At 52.8% G+C, this 17,790-nt stretch overlaps 1 protein-coding gene across 1 annotated transcript in view; it reads right to left on the bottom strand.

Annotated features, from left to right (window-relative positions):
• Positions 1–497: 497 nt before the first annotated feature.
• The window catches only part of MAPKBP1 (mitogen-activated protein kinase binding protein 1), a 56,945-nt gene continuing 39,652 nt past the window's right edge, over positions 498–17,790 (bottom strand). The window contains exons 4-32 of the mRNA XM_021707514.1: positions 15,988–16,050; positions 15,695–15,752; positions 14,773–14,943; positions 14,272–14,409; positions 13,834–14,016; positions 13,583–13,600; positions 13,092–13,252; positions 11,986–12,175; positions 11,283–11,429; positions 10,905–11,080; positions 9,839–9,930; positions 9,445–9,570; positions 8,999–9,069; positions 8,718–8,839; positions 8,386–8,461; positions 8,166–8,277; positions 7,929–7,992; positions 7,562–7,696; positions 7,224–7,360; positions 6,962–7,018; positions 5,633–5,868; positions 4,975–5,141; positions 4,623–4,768; positions 4,319–4,516; positions 4,063–4,147; positions 3,452–3,735; positions 2,622–3,236; positions 2,130–2,215; positions 498–1,500 (exon numbers count right to left, since the gene is read on the bottom strand). Of these exons, the coding sequence (XP_021563189.1) occupies positions 1,273–1,500; positions 2,130–2,215; positions 2,622–3,236; positions 3,452–3,735; positions 4,063–4,147; positions 4,319–4,516; positions 4,623–4,768; positions 4,975–5,141; positions 5,633–5,868; positions 6,962–7,018; positions 7,224–7,360; positions 7,562–7,696; positions 7,929–7,992; positions 8,166–8,277; positions 8,386–8,461; positions 8,718–8,839; positions 8,999–9,069; positions 9,445–9,570; positions 9,839–9,930; positions 10,905–11,080; positions 11,283–11,429; positions 11,986–12,175; positions 13,092–13,252; positions 13,583–13,600; positions 13,834–14,016; positions 14,272–14,409; positions 14,773–14,943; positions 15,695–15,752; positions 15,988–16,050 (4,342 nt within the window). The 3' untranslated portion in view covers positions 498–1,272. The remainder of the gene's footprint in view (positions 1,501–2,129; positions 2,216–2,621; positions 3,237–3,451; positions 3,736–4,062; positions 4,148–4,318; positions 4,517–4,622; positions 4,769–4,974; positions 5,142–5,632; positions 5,869–6,961; positions 7,019–7,223; positions 7,361–7,561; positions 7,697–7,928; positions 7,993–8,165; positions 8,278–8,385; positions 8,462–8,717; positions 8,840–8,998; positions 9,070–9,444; positions 9,571–9,838; positions 9,931–10,904; positions 11,081–11,282; positions 11,430–11,985; positions 12,176–13,091; positions 13,253–13,582; positions 13,601–13,833; positions 14,017–14,271; positions 14,410–14,772; positions 14,944–15,694; positions 15,753–15,987; positions 16,051–17,790) is intronic.

Below are 17,790 nucleotides of genomic sequence, written 5' to 3'. Positions count from 1 at the left end.
CTCTTGACCTCCAGCTTCCAGCGCACCCTTGGGTGCCCAGCACTGCCTTTGAGAAGGCTCCTTACACTCGAACCAGGTGTCCTTTGCGCCACCTCATGTCAGCTAGGCTGTGGATACCAAGAACCTAGATTTGGGGTTGAGTATGTTCCATCCCCTGTTCCTGCTCCTTCATGTGTTCCACATAAGCCAGGGTGGTGAAGTGGTGAAGCTGAAGCAGGATGTGAGAGGAAACCAGGCACACATCAGCCAGTCAACAAATACTCCAGCAGTGAACACTCAACTGTGTGTGTGTGTGTGTGTGTGTGTGTGTGTGTGTGTGTGTGTGTGTGTGTGATTTCAATTGTGGCCAGGGTCCTCAGAAGGTGGGCCAGCACCCTGTAAACCATGAGGGAAGTTCCAACGCAGGCTTCTGACTGAGCATCACTCAGGATGCAGAGAGAAGGTGGCCTCTGGACTCCAGCAGCCTGCTGAAACCTGGGTTGGAGGACAAGGGGCGGAGGGAAGGGCACCAGAGCTTTATGCCTGCCTAGCACAGGGCTTTACTGTCCCGCAGCAACATCCCACAGCTGGCTTCTCAAGATCCGGCCAGGAGAGAAAGGGGTCACAGGGACAGAAACAATGCTAGGGCCCTCTTGGAGGGAGAATAGAAGTGGAATGTGGGGGCTCAGGTCCTAATACCAACTCAAGTCTCCTAAGGGCTAGGGACACCCTGGAGGGCCAGATGGCTCTGCCTTTCTGAACTGCCAGGAGTTGAGGAAGACAACCCCTGCTCAGGCAGCCGGGCAAGTGCAGCTGATGGGGGAGGGGAAGCGGAGGTAGAGGTGAAGGCCTGCAGTTGGCTAGAGGGCACTGAATACCACATCGCTTCTCACCTCTACCCCACGGAGTACCCTGTGTATGCTCCACCCCAGGGAGCTGATCCCTGCAGTAATTTCAAATGGCTTCTAAGAAGAGAGGGCCAGCCCTTCCCAGAGTCCCCCAGATAGGGCAGGCTGCCCTACTAGCCCTCACAGCACCAAGATGACAAAGATCCGAGATCTATCCCTGCCACTGGAGGGACTGTGGAGGCAGGAGTTCCAAGGAAGTGAGGCAACAGTCAGGGAAATAAATTAATAAATACAGGAGCCCCACGAGGAACAGCTGGGAAAGCCGTTTCACCTCTAAGAACTGATCCCTGCTTTCCACTCCAAGTATTTCCGCAGGTTTTGGTGAGCGGAGGAGGGGCTACAGTTTGGAATAGTGGGGCTTTCACTTGGGACAGGCTTCTGGAACTCAGAGTCTGCGTTCCATGCGCCGCTCCACAGCTTGAAGCAACAGCTCTGAGTACTGCTCGAGCAGGGCTTGCGTTTGCTCAACTCCCACAGCTGCAGGGCTTCCACCTGGGCTGGATAGCGTGGCCCCAGCTAGGGCCTCTAGCTCCTGCCGCACTGAAGAGAAGGTGTCTCTGAGGAGCTGAGCAATATGACTTTGCTCTGCTGAGGGCATCTTGCAGCTGGCCACCTGCAAAAGGATCCCCAGAAGTGAGTTAGAAGAACAGCAGAGGAGGCTGTCAACAGATATAGAAGAAGGAAGGGTGACCCACCTGGGTCTAGCCTGCCCTAGAAGGGACTGGCTGGGAGTTTCACCCTCCAAGATCAGCAAATATGGCCAGAGGATATGGAATATAGGCAGACTCCCACGGGGGTGGCCCCAAAGGAGGATACCAACAGATTATGGAAACCTCTACACCTTGTATAACAATTCACACAGACTCCACTCTCTTTCAAAGCTTGGGCCTTGTTAGACTGTCCCCTACGTCTAGGGTGGCCAAATAATTTTGTTAGGAAAAGGGATACCATCAATAATTACACCAAGACAACAGGCATAAACCAGGATTGTCCAGAGCAAACTCAGACATGTGGCCTCTCTATGTCCTACCTGCTGCCTGAGGGAAGGCTCTAGCTCTTAACCAGAAATGACTGACAAGGTGGCCTGGCCTTTAACTCCCTCACCTGCACTGGCCAGGATGTTCTTGATGCTCTACCCCATTGGTAGAAAAGCCGTATCATTACTGCCCTGGACACTCAGCTGTCTGAAACACTAGCACTACTGACATGCTCTCTTCCTGCCTGTGGGTACCCAGCACTCACCAGGTGGTAGAGTCGCACAGCCTGGTGCACACTGGTGCGGAGCTCTGCCACAAGTTGTTCACACTGCTCCAGGCTCACTTCTGGTTCTGAGACAAAGAGACAGAAACAGCTCAGTGAGGCCCAGCAAGCTGCCATTTCAGGCCTCCCCACCCGGGCGCACTCAGAGTAGGAGAGGCCTGGCCTTGGCAAGGCTCCCCTCACTCATCCACTTCCCTTCCAACACTCTCCCCAACACCACAGACAAGGTCCAAAGGAAAGGGCCAGCCCCAGGGTCCAGAAGGCACTGATGGGTAAGTGGGTCACAAGGAAATCATGAAGGTTGGCAGGTGTGTCTCACCATTAGGGGTGTGACTTATGGACCGAGACAGGAGCAGACAGGACGAAAAACGCCAGAAGCCGGAGGCACAGAAATGGGATGGAGCCAGAGAATGGCCAACAGAGACAGGAGAGAAAGGATGGGGCTGGAGATGAGAGCTGGGGAGCTGTGCACACCTGAGTCCTGGCTCAGGGCTGCCCCTGGCCTGGTGCATTCCATGGGATTGGGAGTCTTCTCAGGGGATGGGGGCTGCAAGTTCTCGGGGCCTCGGAGGAGACTGCTGACTGGAGGTTGCTGGGCACAGGGGCTGCTGGGCCCAGGATGAGCCTGGCATTCTCTCCTAAGCTTGGGAGTGGTACCCTCCCCCAAGCAGGCCCATCTCTCGGATGTACTGTGAGCCTTTCCTAGGCCCACTGCAAAGCCAGGCTGTTCTGCCCCACCAGGGGCCCGGCCCTTGGTTACAGGTGAGAACGTAGCCAGGGTGGGACGGTCAGGCAATGGTTTGGGGATGTCCAGGACCAAGTGAGCCCTACTGGGCAGGGCCAACTTGCTGAGTGGGGAGACGCGGATAGGGGCAGGAGCTTGAGGTTCAGCTGCCAGGCCTAGGTTCTCCCCAACAGAGATGCTGCGGGATATCTTGGCCATGGAACTGGTGGTAGGGTTCTGGCAGGAGTGGGGCTGAGACAAACAGCCATCAGCTGCGGGAAGGGAGCCCAGGCCATCCTGAGCCTCGCTCTCCCGTGAGAGCAATGGGCCTGGTGAAGGGGCCTGAAGACAGGCCTCATCTCTGTCTGCAGAGGAGACAAAGGAAACACAGGTGGTGAGGAAGGCATCCCAGGTGCTAAAGCCCAGTCCCCAGGACCTGCTGGTCCCCTGCACATGCTCACTAACGGACACCCAGTGGCAAGCACGTGACACATCAGGGCCACACCAGGCCCTCCCTTCTCCCATGCACAAGTGTTCCACACTCCCCTCACCCTGGAACTGAGCCCACCAGGTGCCTCACCCTGTGAAACCAGACTGTGCACAGACTGGGCTTTCTGGAGTCCACCTAAGGGGCTGGTTGAAGCCACTATCTTGGGAGCCCAGCTGCTGTCAGGGTTGAAACGGCGTCGTGGCAACAGCACAGGGGCAGCCTGCTGTGGGCTGGGGTTGCCATGGGCAGACTCTGCCTCTGGGGGTGCTCCTGGGGGATTGGCACCATTGCCTTTCAGCTGCTCACCAGATGCCTGTGGCACCTGGGCTGTCCTCAACATCAGTGCCAGGCTTGAGGAAGATGGGGATGGTTCCCTACAGGGAGGAAATATGGAAGAAGACCCAGGGAAAGCTCAATATTCCTCCCTACTAAGGAGCTCTCCTAGTACCAGGGAGGCACTAGGAGGGAAGGACAGGCACAAAGTCAGACAGGGTTGGGGTAAAGCCAGTCATCCCAACAACCCTTGGGCATGGAGAGACAGAGCTCTAGAGAGAGGAGGATTGCGTGCTGCCCCACCAGTCATCCCAACAACCCTTGGGCATGGAGAGACAGAGCTCTAGAGAGAGGAGGATTGCGTGCTGCCCCAGAGAGCACTGACTGGTTAGGAAAGTCAGAGCTGCTGTGGGGAGAGGTCTTTGTACCTGAGTGGAGGGGTCTGCACTTGCAACAGGAATCGTGAAGAGATGCTCCGAGACTCTGCCCTCTCTGGTACCCGGACTGGGCCCCCTGCCAGTCACAGAAATCATGAACTGAGGCAGAAACCAAGCCCTTGCCCCAGATATTGCCTTCTCAAGGAGACCCCAAGGCATTGCCTACTGTTGAACCCTCCCTTCTTGGGCAGGCAAAGAGAGGACGAGGGTAGATTATGCTGACCAAATGCTGGCCCTCTCATCACACCTGGAGCAGCTCCATTGGCCAGAGTCTCAAAATGCTGTTTTAGAAACTGCTCCTGGTCTGGGGTACGGGGGCTGCCTTCCTGCAGCCCATAGGAGCCAGTGCCTCCCTCCTCTTCCTCCTCTTCCTCATCACCCTCAGCTGGCTCTTCAAGGTCTGAGGAGATGCCATCCACACTCAGGGGTTCTGTGCTCTCGGAGTCTGGAAGTGGGGGAGGAGAGAGAAGCATCAGGCTGCACCCATCTGTCACTAGTGCCTCCAGTCCCACCTCAGCCCACTGACCCCTGCCTCAGGGCTGCAGCCTCACCTTCATTGGGGTGCTCGGGGCTGGAAAGACAGCTGCTGCTATAATCCACAGAGCAGGCACTGTCAGGACTATGCTTTTCAGAGCCCCTGCAGCCTGGGTACACTCTTCCCAGGTTTCCTCGGGCTGGAGCCTGCACCTGGAACTCGCTGTCAGGATTCCAACAGGGGAGGGGAAAGGCAGTGAGCAGAGGTGAGCAGTAGCCCACTGGACTCCTGCCTGTGAGCAGGACCAGGATGAGGCGGTGGTGAGGTGGCGGGAAGCCCTGAGTATCCTGGAGGACAACCCTCCCCCAACTAAAAACCGTCAGAGGGAAGGGAAGACTGGGGCTGACTGGCCAGGACAGGACTCTTGCCTGGTATCCACAGTGGGGCTGTCACTTGACTCTGGGTAGACAATACCATCTTCAATGGGTGCAGGCTCCAGATCTTGGGCAAAGACCCCTTCTTCTTGTGACAATAACCGGATAATGTGGGGGTAGCAACAGGGTTGGGAAGCCTGAGGCCGAGGGGGCTTTTCATTCTGGGAACACACAAAGGGGCATCACACAAAGGGGAACTCACAAAGGGGAACTCACAAAGGGACGTGAGACAAGATGGAGGTGGGCAAAGTCTGGGTATGCATCAATTCTGTGGTAAGCTGAACACTCCAGCTCTGAGAACAGACACCAAGAGCCAAGCAGGGCTCCAAGTGATGATGTGAGCTTCTAGAAAAACTACATTAGCACTCTAGCCTGCCTCCAGTTACCACTTAACACCAAGAGTCCTCCACAGAATCCAGTCCAGGGCAAAAGGCTACCTTTGCCTCTCCTCCCTAATCCCTCCCCCCCACCGCATCCGATCACCACATCATACAGCCCTAGCCAGCCTCACCCTAGCTTTGCAGTTCAGGTTACCCATGTACCACAGGGGCAGAGCAAGCAGAGCTGGAGCAGTGCTCAGGCCCAACTGGTAGCAAAGGCAGGGCTACAGCTCCTCAGAGCTCTCTTGAGAGTCAAGAGAAAGCTGGCTCACCTGGCTAGGATGGGAAGTCTCAGGGACCTGCTGACCATGCTTCCCAGGACCTGAGGAGGTCATGGCCAGCAAGTCCTGGCTGGGGCCCCGCGGGCTTGGGGCCAGTGTCTCCAGCTGCCGCAGGTCCAGCATGGAGCGAACACTCAGCTCCACGCCTGGCTGAGCCCAGCGCCCTCTTCTTCTGGGTCCTGGGTTGGCTACAGGAGCAGGGTCCAGGAACTCCACTGTCTCCTGTGATTGGTGGGGGATGGGGGCGGGGAGGATTAATGACAACCACCACACAATAATATCAACAAACACTCATAAACCCCTCATTATGTGCCAGGCACTGTACATGTATTAGCTCACTTTATCTTCACAGCAACCTTCTGAAGTTATTATCACTATTTTACAGATGGGATAACGAGCACAGAGAGCTTGAGTAACTGGTCCAAGTCCCACAGGCAGGAAGTGGCCTGCAGGTTAATCTGGCACCAGAGTTCACGCCTTTAGCTGTACTTTCCTCTCCAATAGGGAACATCTAGTCTCAGCCTTCTCCTGGTGCCATGGACACCTCAGAGCTAGGAGTCCAGAAAAGTCCCCTGCTCTGTGGACAGCCCCAACAGGCCCCCAAGGTCCCTTCATAGCACCAAAGACAAATCTACAGCCCAGGCTTGAGACCCTAGCCAGGTCAGAATGCACCATCACTCTGTCAAAGTGTTGCTGACAACGGAAGGGGCTGGTACCTGAAGTCCCCCTGGGGAGAAGTGAAGGCTGGGCTGCCTGGGGGTTTTCTCCGAAAGCCTTCATCCCCCTGCTGGCTAGCCTGAAGTAGTCACTCAGTGAGTGGTCCTCTTATGGCCTTTTTTCTCTAACTATTCTGGAAATTCTGAGACTACTCCCAATTGGTGACTTCAGAACTACTGTTTCTAAGACAGTTCCAAAGATTTTTATTCTTTGGACTGTTGATTTTCCTGCACTTTAATTCTAACCATTTGGCTCAAACATCCTTTTCCTGCTCCACACAACAAGCTGGTCTTTGATGACATTTACTCCCAGGCACTACCAGGCAGGTGAACAAGTGGGGCACATCCCCTAGTGCGGAAAAACCCTTGCGGTTTGCCTACCTCATGTGGTCCACAGCAAGGTAATGCCTGGGCTTTCTTCACCACTAACCTGGAACCAGACTAGCTGTTTGAACTCCCCTTCTTTGGACACAGGCCTTCTTTGGACACAAGCCTGGAGCATGTGGGCAGACCCCAAGCCCCAGAGCCTCAGCAGGCCTGAGGAGCTCTACTTTCACCTCCCTTCACCTTCAGTAGTCTTGGAAGGACATTTAACAATGACTCACCCGACTCATCTCCCAGTGGGATAGGCTTCGGGACAGGGCTGCACTGGGAACTGAGCCTAGATAGAAACAGGCAGTCAAAGGGAGTGTCTCCTGCCCACCCACCTCTAGAGCCCTGACCCCACATCAGCTCACACCCTGTGGTCACAATGATACCCCAGCTTTCTCAGGTCACAGTGTTCTTACCCTATAGTCCCTGAAAGGACACATCTAACCTTTATACCAGCTGGGGGCTGTCTGGCCCCACAGTCAAATGCCACAGACCTGGCTCTTTCTTGGTACTCTTGGCAAGGATGGGTAGAGCTGGAAGTTCTTCTTCTTCGGTACCCTCGTCTTCTCCCTCTTTGTCACTGTCTGATGAGAGAGCTGGTCCAGGAGAGAGCATCGATGGGGCCTGGTGCCTGAGTCCAAGATAAGGAAGGTCATGGGAAGGGGGAAACTCAGTGGAGGAAGAGGCTGACATCATGAGTTTTTGTGTAAGAAGCAAGGTCTTGAGAGATACAGAGTCACTGCATGGCGGGTCTACAGCATGGGGGAGGAGCAGTAAGGTCACAGCAAGCCATGTAGATACCCCCCATCACTTGCTCATACCCTGTTCTCACCTCCTGGGTCCAGAGGCCCTTTGGGGAGAGGATGGTCCTTGCTGCTTGCCTCCTCGCTGGCGCTGGCGCAGCTCAGCCAGACGCTGCCTCATGCTGATGGTCATCTCAGAGCTCAGGCGCCACACAAATATGCAGCTGGGGTAGAGCCACACATTGGGTGAGAAAGGGGCAGGGTGGAACTCTGGAGGGGCAACACCATAGTTCCCCTTCTCCATGGGCTACCAAGGAGACCAGAGCCAGCCTCCACTGCCAGGTCAGGCCCAGCCATGGGATATCCCTGTTCAGCTTCACTTTCCAGAGACATTGCTGAGAAAAAGGGGAGGGAGAGGGACAGAGTGCTGTGGCACAGAAGCTGGCTTTTGCTCACCTGTCCCCTGACACAGAGATGAGATGCTTGCAGTCATTACTAAATTTCATGCCAGTGACAATCTCTGTGAAGAACAAAGAATATGGTCCATGAGCCACACTGAATTCCCAAGGTCCTGTTTGTCCCAGCAGTGGAGATGGGGGTTGGTTGGAGGGTAGGGGCAGGTAGTTCTGCTGGGTCCCAAGAAACTAAGGAAGAAAGAGTAGTTCCAGGAATCAAGTACTAGGCTATACTGACCTGAATGGCCAAACATTGTGGCCACACACTCGCCCGTGGAGAAGTCAAAAATGGAGAGGTTCTTATCGGAACAGCTGGTAGCAATGTAGATCCCTGAGGGGTCTGTTTGCACCTGAGGAGTGGGACACACAGCTGAAGGAACGTGGGAAGTGCCAGTCTCTCTCTACCTAGTACCACTCTGACCCCTAGTCCCCGGCCCAGTGCCCTACTGGGCCCTTACCTTAATGAGTGTGCCATCCTCACCCTGTGACCCTTTAAACAGCTTCTTCTGCTTCCCACTGCTGATGTTAAATATCCTATAAAGAAACACGCTCTCATTCACATAAGGAGGAGGTGAAGAGCAAGCATTCCGGGCCAGTTTCCTCTGAGAGCTACCCCCACCAACACCAAAGTGGCTACCACCTCTTGGGTGAGGTGAAGTGCTCATTCTGTAGGCTTGAGGGGGTACAATGTCCTGGACAAAGAGACAGATGTGGAAGCTTAGCTGCATGGAGCTGACCCCCTAGGGTGATGAAAGAAAGTGATCAGACAGTCTGGGAAGTGTATGCCCACCGAATATTTCGGTCCTGGCAGCCGATTGCCGTGTACTTCCAGCTGGGCTCCACATCCATGTCATAGAGAGTCGTCTTCCGTACTACGTGGTGTGTCCGTGTAAACTGTACTCCATCTCCAGACTGCAGGGGTGGAGCACACGGGCAGACCCACACCTAAACACCTCACCAGGCCCAGAGAGCCCTACTTTCGCCTCCCTTGAACTCTTGTAACCTCAGGCAGGGGAATGGCAGAGAGCCCATGCCCATTCCCGTCCCTTCAGGAAGGCCCAGTACCCTCACCTTCTGTGCAGTGCGGAAGTAGATGCTCTTGTCTGCACCACAGCTGATCATGCGGACTTGCCCATCGCTGGCTACGGAGGAGGGGCACCTAGCTGTTCCCACCGTTCTCACCACACGGGGGCAGCCTGTCCTCTGCCTTCCCTCCATTATTTCCTCCCATCCAGCTACTCTACATGGCTAGGACAACCAATGAAATCAGAATACTTCTCTCTAAACCCAGACTTTCCTTTCTCCTCGTTCTCAGCCCAACCTGGTTTGCTCAGATACCCTGGACTGAGAGTCTACACTCCACCTGTCTTCCCATCCAGCTACAGGCCTCCCAGCTGCTGTCTAGCACTGCCCCATGGCTGGCAGACTCTTTTCATGGAGGTGGGAAGCAGGTGGAAGTGTGGGTGAAGAGTAGTGGTGGTTGGTGGCAAGATGCGTCCCAGTCGCTCTGCCCCCACCTGCAAACTTGACGGCAGTGATGGAGGATGAGTGCTCATCCAGCGTCTGCTGTAGGCTATATTCCCGTCCAGCATCCAGCACATGGATCAGCCGGTCCCGGCTTGCTGACGCTAGCAGCTTCAGACCTGGGGTTGGAAAAACTCTATCAGCCCACGAGTACCTTGAGTAGACCCTTATCTGAGTCTAGTAAAGAGCCTTGAGGGAATGGAGCCCCATATCCCTCAGTCACATGAACCATGGAGCAGGGATGGAGCTCTCCTCCCATAAGCCCGCAAAGACGCCAAAGGATCCAAGGGATTATCAGTCCCACATCCAAAAGCCAAGATAGATATAAGTGGCAGGATTGGAGGAGCCCTGTGCCATTCTCGACTAGATACGGGGCCTCCTCTTTACCTGTGTCTGGCTTGGAGTACTCCAGGCACAGAATCTCTGAGTCATGGGCCTCTACCTTCAGCATCTCACTCAGGGACTGAAGTTCATGCACCCTGCAAAGATGAAAAGAGGCAGGAAGAGGTCATTGCCAGGCTGTAGGAAGAAGGACTCACCTCCCTTCCTCTGTTACATTCTCTCTCCAAAACCTTTATTTTTTAAAACATTTTTTTGAAATTTCAAGCTTAGAGAAAAGTAGAGAGTATTTCCCTTATCCTAGCTGGCTTTCCCTAATGGTAACATTTCACAATGATCAAAACTAGGAAATTCACATTGGTATAATACTATTAAAGACCTTACTCAAATTTCACCAGTTTTTCCACTGTCTTTTTTTTTTTTTAATCAAGGTCTCACTGTCACCCAAGCTGGAGCGTAGAGGCATGATTACAGCGCACCACATCCTAGAACTCCTGAGGTCAAACAATCCTGCTTCAGCCTCCCAAGGTATGCACCACCACACACAGCTAATTTTTAAAAATTTTTTTGTAGAGACTTGGTCTCACTATGTTGCCAGGCTATGTTGTTCCTGGGCTCAAACGATTCTCCTGCCTCAGTCTTCCAAAGTGCTAGGATTGTAAGTGTGAGCTACTGCGCCCATCCCACTATATCCTCTTTATTGACCCATGATTCTATCCAGAGTCCAAATTGCACATAGTTATTATTTCACCTTAGACTCCTGTAGTCTGTAACACTTCTTCACCTTTCATGATCTATACAATTTGAGTTTGATGTTTTCTCATGATTGAGTATATACATTTATGGCAAGAATACCACTAAACCAATGATATGCCCTTTTTAGTACACTGTATTATGAGCTTCACGATGATGATGATGATATGAGGATGATCGTCTAGTTAAGGTCATTTCTGCTAGGTGTCTTCATTGTAAAGTCATTTTCTTTCCCTTGTAAATAAATATCTTGTTCCCCTGCATTTTTTAGCCAAACCCTCCTAAAACTCTGTCTATGGGGCTAAAAACCCCAGCTTGCACTATGAGAGGCAGTCAGTATCCACTCCAGGCCTGGCATTACCTAAGTGTGCCCATACGGTCCCCTGAAGCTAGATGCTGTCCATTGGGGCTGATACACACAGAGCGGATGCCCACGCGGGGATCCATCAGTGAACTATCAGCTTTGTCTCCTCCAGGCAGCTCCGTGTCCAGCAAGGCTTGAGTGTTCCCATCCACATAGATGATCTTAATGAGGTCCTAGTGAAACAGGTCAGAAGAGGTGGCTGAGGCAGGCCTGACCCAGCGCAGCTGTAAGTGGAGAAAAAGCTGAGCAAGATAAACCCTTGGTTCGTTGATTAGGCAAATGAGGGCTGGAAAGTCAAGGTCTGGGAACGCAGTTCCTGAGAACAAGGTACAGAAGCTGGGGGGATGAGGGCACTAAGGGTGAAGTGGGGCTCACATTGCTGAGGATGTTTCGGTGCAGGGTAGAGCCATGTACCCCAGAGCTTTCTGTGTTCCACAGACGGATGGTGTTGTCTGAGGAGCAGGTAATGAAGGAACTGGGGGGCAGGCAGGCCTGGTTACTGTCCTTCACCTCAGGGTAGACCTGAAAGGGCAGAGAGAACAGAGTCAGACCTCCATGTGGGGTACAGTCCTTTGCCCAAAGAGATGGAAGGAAATGAGATGAGAGAATGGCAACTAGGACTTAGCCTAGTACCTGTCGCATGGCAAGCATGCTGTAACTGTCAGACACTCTTCATAAACACTAAGGAAAAGCACATTAACTGAGCACCCACTATGCACCAGGCACTCTTCTATGCCTCCCACTTACATTTCATTTTATTCTTAGAACAGTAAAATGAATCAATTAGATGAATTTGTCATTTTATAGTTGAAGAAACTGAGGCTTGGTCAAATTCAGTAACTTGTCTAAGATTACCAAGGCAAAACTAAGGATGGACAGAGGCACACTGGAAAAAGCCTGAGATGGATGAGCACTACAGTTCAAGCTCAATCCCCAGGACCCATTACAGGGATGTCCCTGGAGAAACAGGGAGGCAGCAGGAGCATAAGGTTATACTCGGGGATTTCTGCTTTCTGTCCTCACAATGGTATCCCAGCAAACCTGGTCAGTCTCCAGCCAGCCAGCCCAGCCCACATACCTCCACACTCCAGACGCAGGAGGAATGATACAGAGCCGAGTACACCTTGCCCACTTTCTTGGGGTCCCTCACATCCCAAACATAAATGCTGTGGTCGTTGTACACACAAGACAGCCACTGATTAGTAGGATCAAAGGTCAAGGCAATGGTGTCTGGATACCTGGCATTGGCCATGCCAGAGAAGAGGCGACTGTTGGGGAGAGGACAGGGAAAACTGTAGAGACTGAAGGGAATCAGAAGAGAATCCAACCCACAAAGGAAGGAGTAGAGTGTGGGGAGCCCTCCCCAGATCTACAAGTTTGAAATTAGTTGCTTGAAAAAGAAAAAATTGGCCGGGTATGGTGGCTCATGCCTATAATCCCAGCACTTTGGGAGGCCACGGTGAGAGGACTGCCTGAGCCCATAAGCTCGACACCAGCCTGGGCAACTTGACGAGAGCTCATCTCTAAAAGAAAGAAAAAGAAAAAAAAAGCAGCCCCTAGCAGCCATCAACTAAGAACCAGCCTGGCACTAGCCACTGGGCCATGGTGTTCTCCTGATGAACACAAACAATTTCACAGAACACCAACATCAGACAAGGTAACACTGTGGCTGTGATGGAGCAAAACAAAACCAAGACTACTCTGTGCATAGATACAAAGATCACCTTACAGACCACAAATATGACCGAACATTGCCCTTCCCTGTCTGCATGATTGATGGCTGCTTCTATAGCAAATACAGTTTTAGCCCCACACTTCCCTTCACCTCTTAAATAAAAATTATCAAGATGTCTAGTTGTAGAATTGACCCCACTTCCTGATAGCTTTTACTAGAGCAGCACCTCAATCCCTTGACCCATTCCTAAAGTCACCTAATGCGATCCCAAATCCTGGGATAAGCCTCTCCTGACACCTGCTTACTGAGACTCTCCACAGTTCTCTATGGTGTGTGGTCTCCTTGGTTGCAACAAGTATCAATAAACTCAAATTCATTTGTCTACAGAGGTGTTCCTGGTAATATCTGGGGCATCAATACACTCTTCACTTTGTTTCCTGAAACACCACCAAAAAAGGCTAGGCACAGGATAAGGCTCTGGATGGAGGAAGGGGACCCGCATGGCTCACCTGGCCTCAGTGACGCTGGCAATGTCTGTCCCCAGGGCATGCGGTCGAGGTAGGGTACTAAGGAAGTGCAGGTTAGAGGGGTTGAAAAGGCGCACAGTGCCATCAGCACAGCCACAGAAGATGTAGTCTTGGCTCACAGAGATGCAGTGGGCCACTGTGGTCTGTGGGCAGAGGGACTCAAGTCAGCAAGGGCCACCTGCCCACTCAGTCTTCTCTCCTCCTCCCTGACCCCTCACATCAGTCACCTGCCAAGAGGAGAGACCGGCAAGGGCAAGGGGAAAGCAGCTCAGCTGCTCTGTCCTGAGCCCCTCAGCTGTCATCTAGAGAGGCCCCTCCCTCCAGCAGCAGGTGGCCAGAGAGTGCACAGCCCTGTGTAGTTGGAGGGTGAGAACCTTCTAAGGCACAAGAGGTTTTGGCAAAGAGGATAAAGTAGGAAAAACCCAGCAAAGAGAAACAGCATGAGAAAAGAGAAAGGTGTGGGCACCACTTACTGTGAAGCTGTCTGTGTTCTGAGCAGAAGAGGAAAGCAGGGGAAAGAGAGACAGAAAGAGAGAGCAGAAAGGAGGCAGTTATACAGAGTTCAAGGGCTGGAACTGGGTCAAGCTCTAGCTCCCCTAAGCTTCCTTCACCGGGGGTCCCCTCCTGCATGCATGAGGGCCCAGGCAGTAGTCTGAGCCCTGGGCACCAGTTCCCCCTGAGCTGAGACATGGACAATCCTTACCCTGGGGACAGAGGTACTTACTCTCAGCTCTACCCACTTGTCCAAAAGCCTCCGATCACTGAACTCGCATAGCAGTCCCGAGGATGTGATGCAGAAGGTGCTGTCCGCCTTCTTCCCTCGGCCACAGGCCACATCAGTGAACAGGTTGTTCCGTAGCTCCCCCAGCAGTCCTGATCGGCCCAGCAGGGGCACAGTGGTGTTCACCTGTGGAGACACACCACTGTTATCCACCCTTCCACCCCAGAGCCTGCCCCGGAAAACTAGGCCCTAGGAAGAGAGAAGACACCTCAAGCCCCCTTTGCTCTTTGAGACTACTCCTCAGCCCAGAGAGCATCTGGCTCCCCCAAAACTCCTGTATAACTATTGAGAACTCAGAAACAGACCTAAGTGGAGCAAAGTCTCCTGGGGTGGACTAGCAGGCCCCAACCCTGGCAGCTACTTCCAGCCTTAGCACCTCACCTTTGAAGTCTTGCTGTCATCGAGATACCAGAATTTGATATGCCGGTTGCCTGCAGTGACAAAGTAGCTGCAATCTTCAGAGAAAGACACTGCTGTCACTCGACTGGACACCTTGTTGGAGGCCACCACAACGTTTTTCTGGAGGGGAAGTCAAAGGAAGAATCAAGGCTCTGTCTACCTTCAGGGGCTAAGAAGAAAGAGGCTCAGAGAATGGAGAAGGGTTAGAAAAAATTTACACTTGAAAAAAATTTCTTTCCGGGAATTAGAAGTCAGAAAAAGAAGGGTGGAAAGATAATCCCTTTCTAGAGGTGGTGAAAAGACTCATTTCTTCTGGAGGTCCTGGAAGGTATAAAGCTAGCCCCTTCTACCAACACACTTGGCTACACAGTTGCTCTTTTCTGCTTCAAATACTTTTCTAGAATGAGAATGAGATCAGTAGGGTGGAGTGAAACAGTTCCCCAGCTGACACTTGGACCCCTAAGAGACTGCCAGCTCACTCACCTTCCAGGCCCAGACGTTGACGATCATGTCATGCTGGTAGCCCACAGAGACTATGTACTTGGCACTCGGAGAGAAGGCCACACAAGCCACACCATACTTATGCTCTTGCAGCTCTGCCACCTGGCTACGCTCAGCCACGTCCCAAACACGCACAGCCGGCATGTGCCCACTCTGTAGGGAGGGCAGGAAGGCAAGAACTGGCAGTGAGGATCATGGGCACATAGTCTCCCTTAGCCTTTCAGAATGGGAGCCCTCGCCTCTTTAGCTTCTGAATATCATCTTTCTAATGGCACCCTGGCCAAGAGCAGGGTGCTATTCAGGGCACGGTATGGAGGAAGCATGATAAATATCTGAGGGTAAAATGATTATCAGGAAGATAGTAGCCCTCCCTGGATTTTAGTCAGTATATCTGGGTGAGCATCTGCACCTCTATATTTGTTCAAAGCTCCCTCACTGATTCTAATGGCCAGTCAGGGTTGAGAACGACTACCACTCATGTCTACTTCTGCCTCCCACTGCCTCCCTTAAGAGACCATGCAAAGGCAGAGGTGTTCCTCATGTAGCCAGCAGGGGGCCTTCAGGGACAAAGAATATTTTAAGGCAGCATGTTCCCAGCCAGTGCTTCAGCATTACCTGGGAACGCTCTAGAAATGCAAATTTGGAGTCCTCCCCTCAGACCCACAGAATCAGAAACTCTAGGGACAGGCCCAGCAATGTGTGCTTTACCAAGCCCCCCCACCAGGTGATTGTGATGCACACTAAAGCTTGAGGACCACTGTTTAAAGTACAGACCAAACCAGAATTTGGCATCTGTTCAGAAAGCGAAGAGACAACTGCCCTAAATAGGCCTAGGACTAACTCTCTGCTCCTCACAGTTCTGCCCACCCTCTTCACAGTTCTACTGTCCCTCTTCCTTACTCACCTCTCCAGTGACCAAGTACTTGCCATCAGGGGAGAAGGCAAGGGCAGTGATGGTTTTCCTGCAAGAGACAGGCAAGCTCAGGGGGGCACTGACAGCCTGGCCTAAGCCTAGCGCACTCATGGCCTTCAAAAGGTGAGTGAGATCAGCAGGCACCAAAGGCATGTGCAGTACCTCCCTATCTGGTCCTGGAACCCAAGCAGGTCCCACTCCCAGAGCCACAGAGACCCTAGACAGTGCCCTTCTCATAGTCCCCAGGAGGAAGAGGTACTCTCAGAGGGCCCAGGCCCATTTACCTGGAACTGTTGAGGATGTGGTGTTGTTTGTGTTTCCGAGGATTGAACAAAACGACCACACACCTAAGGAGATGAGCAAGACAGTAGGCTTAGCACCAAACCATAGCTCTCCCTGGGGTCCATAGACCACCTGGGACTTCCAATCACCCAGGGAGGGAGCTGGGTCGAGCAAACTCAGAGGAGCTCCACTGCTTTCTCCTGGCAACCTGTTCTTGCTTTCTTTCCCTTCCCAAGAGGGCCTATCTCAGCAGCCCTAAGAGTGAAAGGGCTGCCTGGAAGCTTACCCCCACCAGATCCCTAAACTCCAGCCTATCTGTGGTCATGCCCACAAAGGGCAGGAGGGACACAGGTCATCCAACAGACCTTGTACATATCACAGGAAGGGGCACTGGAGGAAAGAGTAAATGTGATTTTGGCAAAGCAGGCCTCAGGTGTACAGCCCATTGGCAGGCTTGGGCCACACGTGTGTCAAGCATTTGTGCTCTAAGGAGAGTTAAAGCCTCTCACATACACAACCACGTGTGTACCTGGCAGGAGCCGGCCCCCACACCTTCCTCATGTTGGATGAGGAAAAGGAGTGGGAAGACGTACAGGCAGCCAGAACTGCAGAGACACTCAGAAAGATGGTGGGGGGAGAGAGGGTGGAGCCTGCGAGGGCCTGGGAAAGCCTCACAGTGCCATGGAGCTCCTGGGCCCAAAGAGCCTGAGAAGAGCCCCCCTGCAGGCAGGATTCTGCCTGCCTTGCAGAGAAGGTAGGGAACAACCTTGCTAGCCAGACAGCAAGGTTGCTGGATGGGATCAGGTCCCGACTGACTTTCCAGAGGCAGCTCTGGTGAGAGAAACTGGGTGGTAGGAATCAGGGGCAAGAAGCCAGAAGCCAACAGCTGGGCTGTGTTCTTGTAAGGCTCCTTGGCTGCCAGCAGGCCCTGGTCTTTTGCCCCTGCTGCTTCACCTCTTCACCGACACTGGAACTAGCTGACAACAGCAAGCCTGGAGGCTATGAAACCAGGACAGGGGAGATAGCAGGAAAGGGGAGGAGGGTGAACAGACAGCTACTTCCCACAGAACCAACCTTCCTTAGTGGGAACCCCATTACTGGCTAGAACCTTGACGGGGTAGTACAAAGTGCTGGTGAGTGCTTAGCATCTCAGGCTCAATGAACCACTTCAATATGCGATTCCCCGGTAATCTTCCCTGGGAACACTGGGGCCTCCAATGTGACCAGATATGCTCAGAACTGCCAGGTTGGCCAAGAGCTATGGAATTCCTGAGTCACATCATCATCTACTCTACCCCTCAACTCTTCCTTACTATTTTCCTTCTCTTTTCCCCCCGTTTACTACTCTTTCTCCTTTCTCTCTTTTTCAGACAGAGTCTTGCTATATTGTCTAGGCTGGTTTTGAACTCCTGGGCTCAAGCAATGCGGGAGCAAATCTCAGAGTCCCTAGTAGCTGGAATTACAGGCATGAACCACTTCACTTGGTTCTTCCTCTCTCTTTTTATACCACTTTCATCTCCTGCTTCCCCTTCTAGAATACCATGGTCAGGGTTTTTTATTGATTCATTTATTTATTTTTACTTTTTTTTTTTGAGTTGGAGGCTCACTCTGTCGTCCAGACTGGAGTGCAGTGGCCGCTCCCGGCCACCGCAGCCTCGATCTGCTGGGCTCCAGTGATCCTTCCGCCTCAGTCTTCCAAGTAGCTGGAATTACAGACATGCGCTACCATGCTCGGCTGATTTTTTGATTTATTGTAGAGATGAGGTCTCACTGCCCAGGTGGGTCTCGAACCCGCGGGCTCATGT

Source organism: Carlito syrichta, unplaced genomic scaffold, assembly GCF_000164805.1.
Source record: "Carlito syrichta isolate Samal-C Ts95f unplaced genomic scaffold, Tarsius_syrichta-2.0.1 Scaffold47086, whole genome shotgun sequence".
Lineage (NCBI taxonomy): Eukaryota > Metazoa > Chordata > Mammalia > Primates > Tarsiidae > Carlito > Carlito syrichta.
Note: the sequence above shows the minus strand (reverse complement) of the source record. Positions and strands in the feature narration are given on the sequence as shown.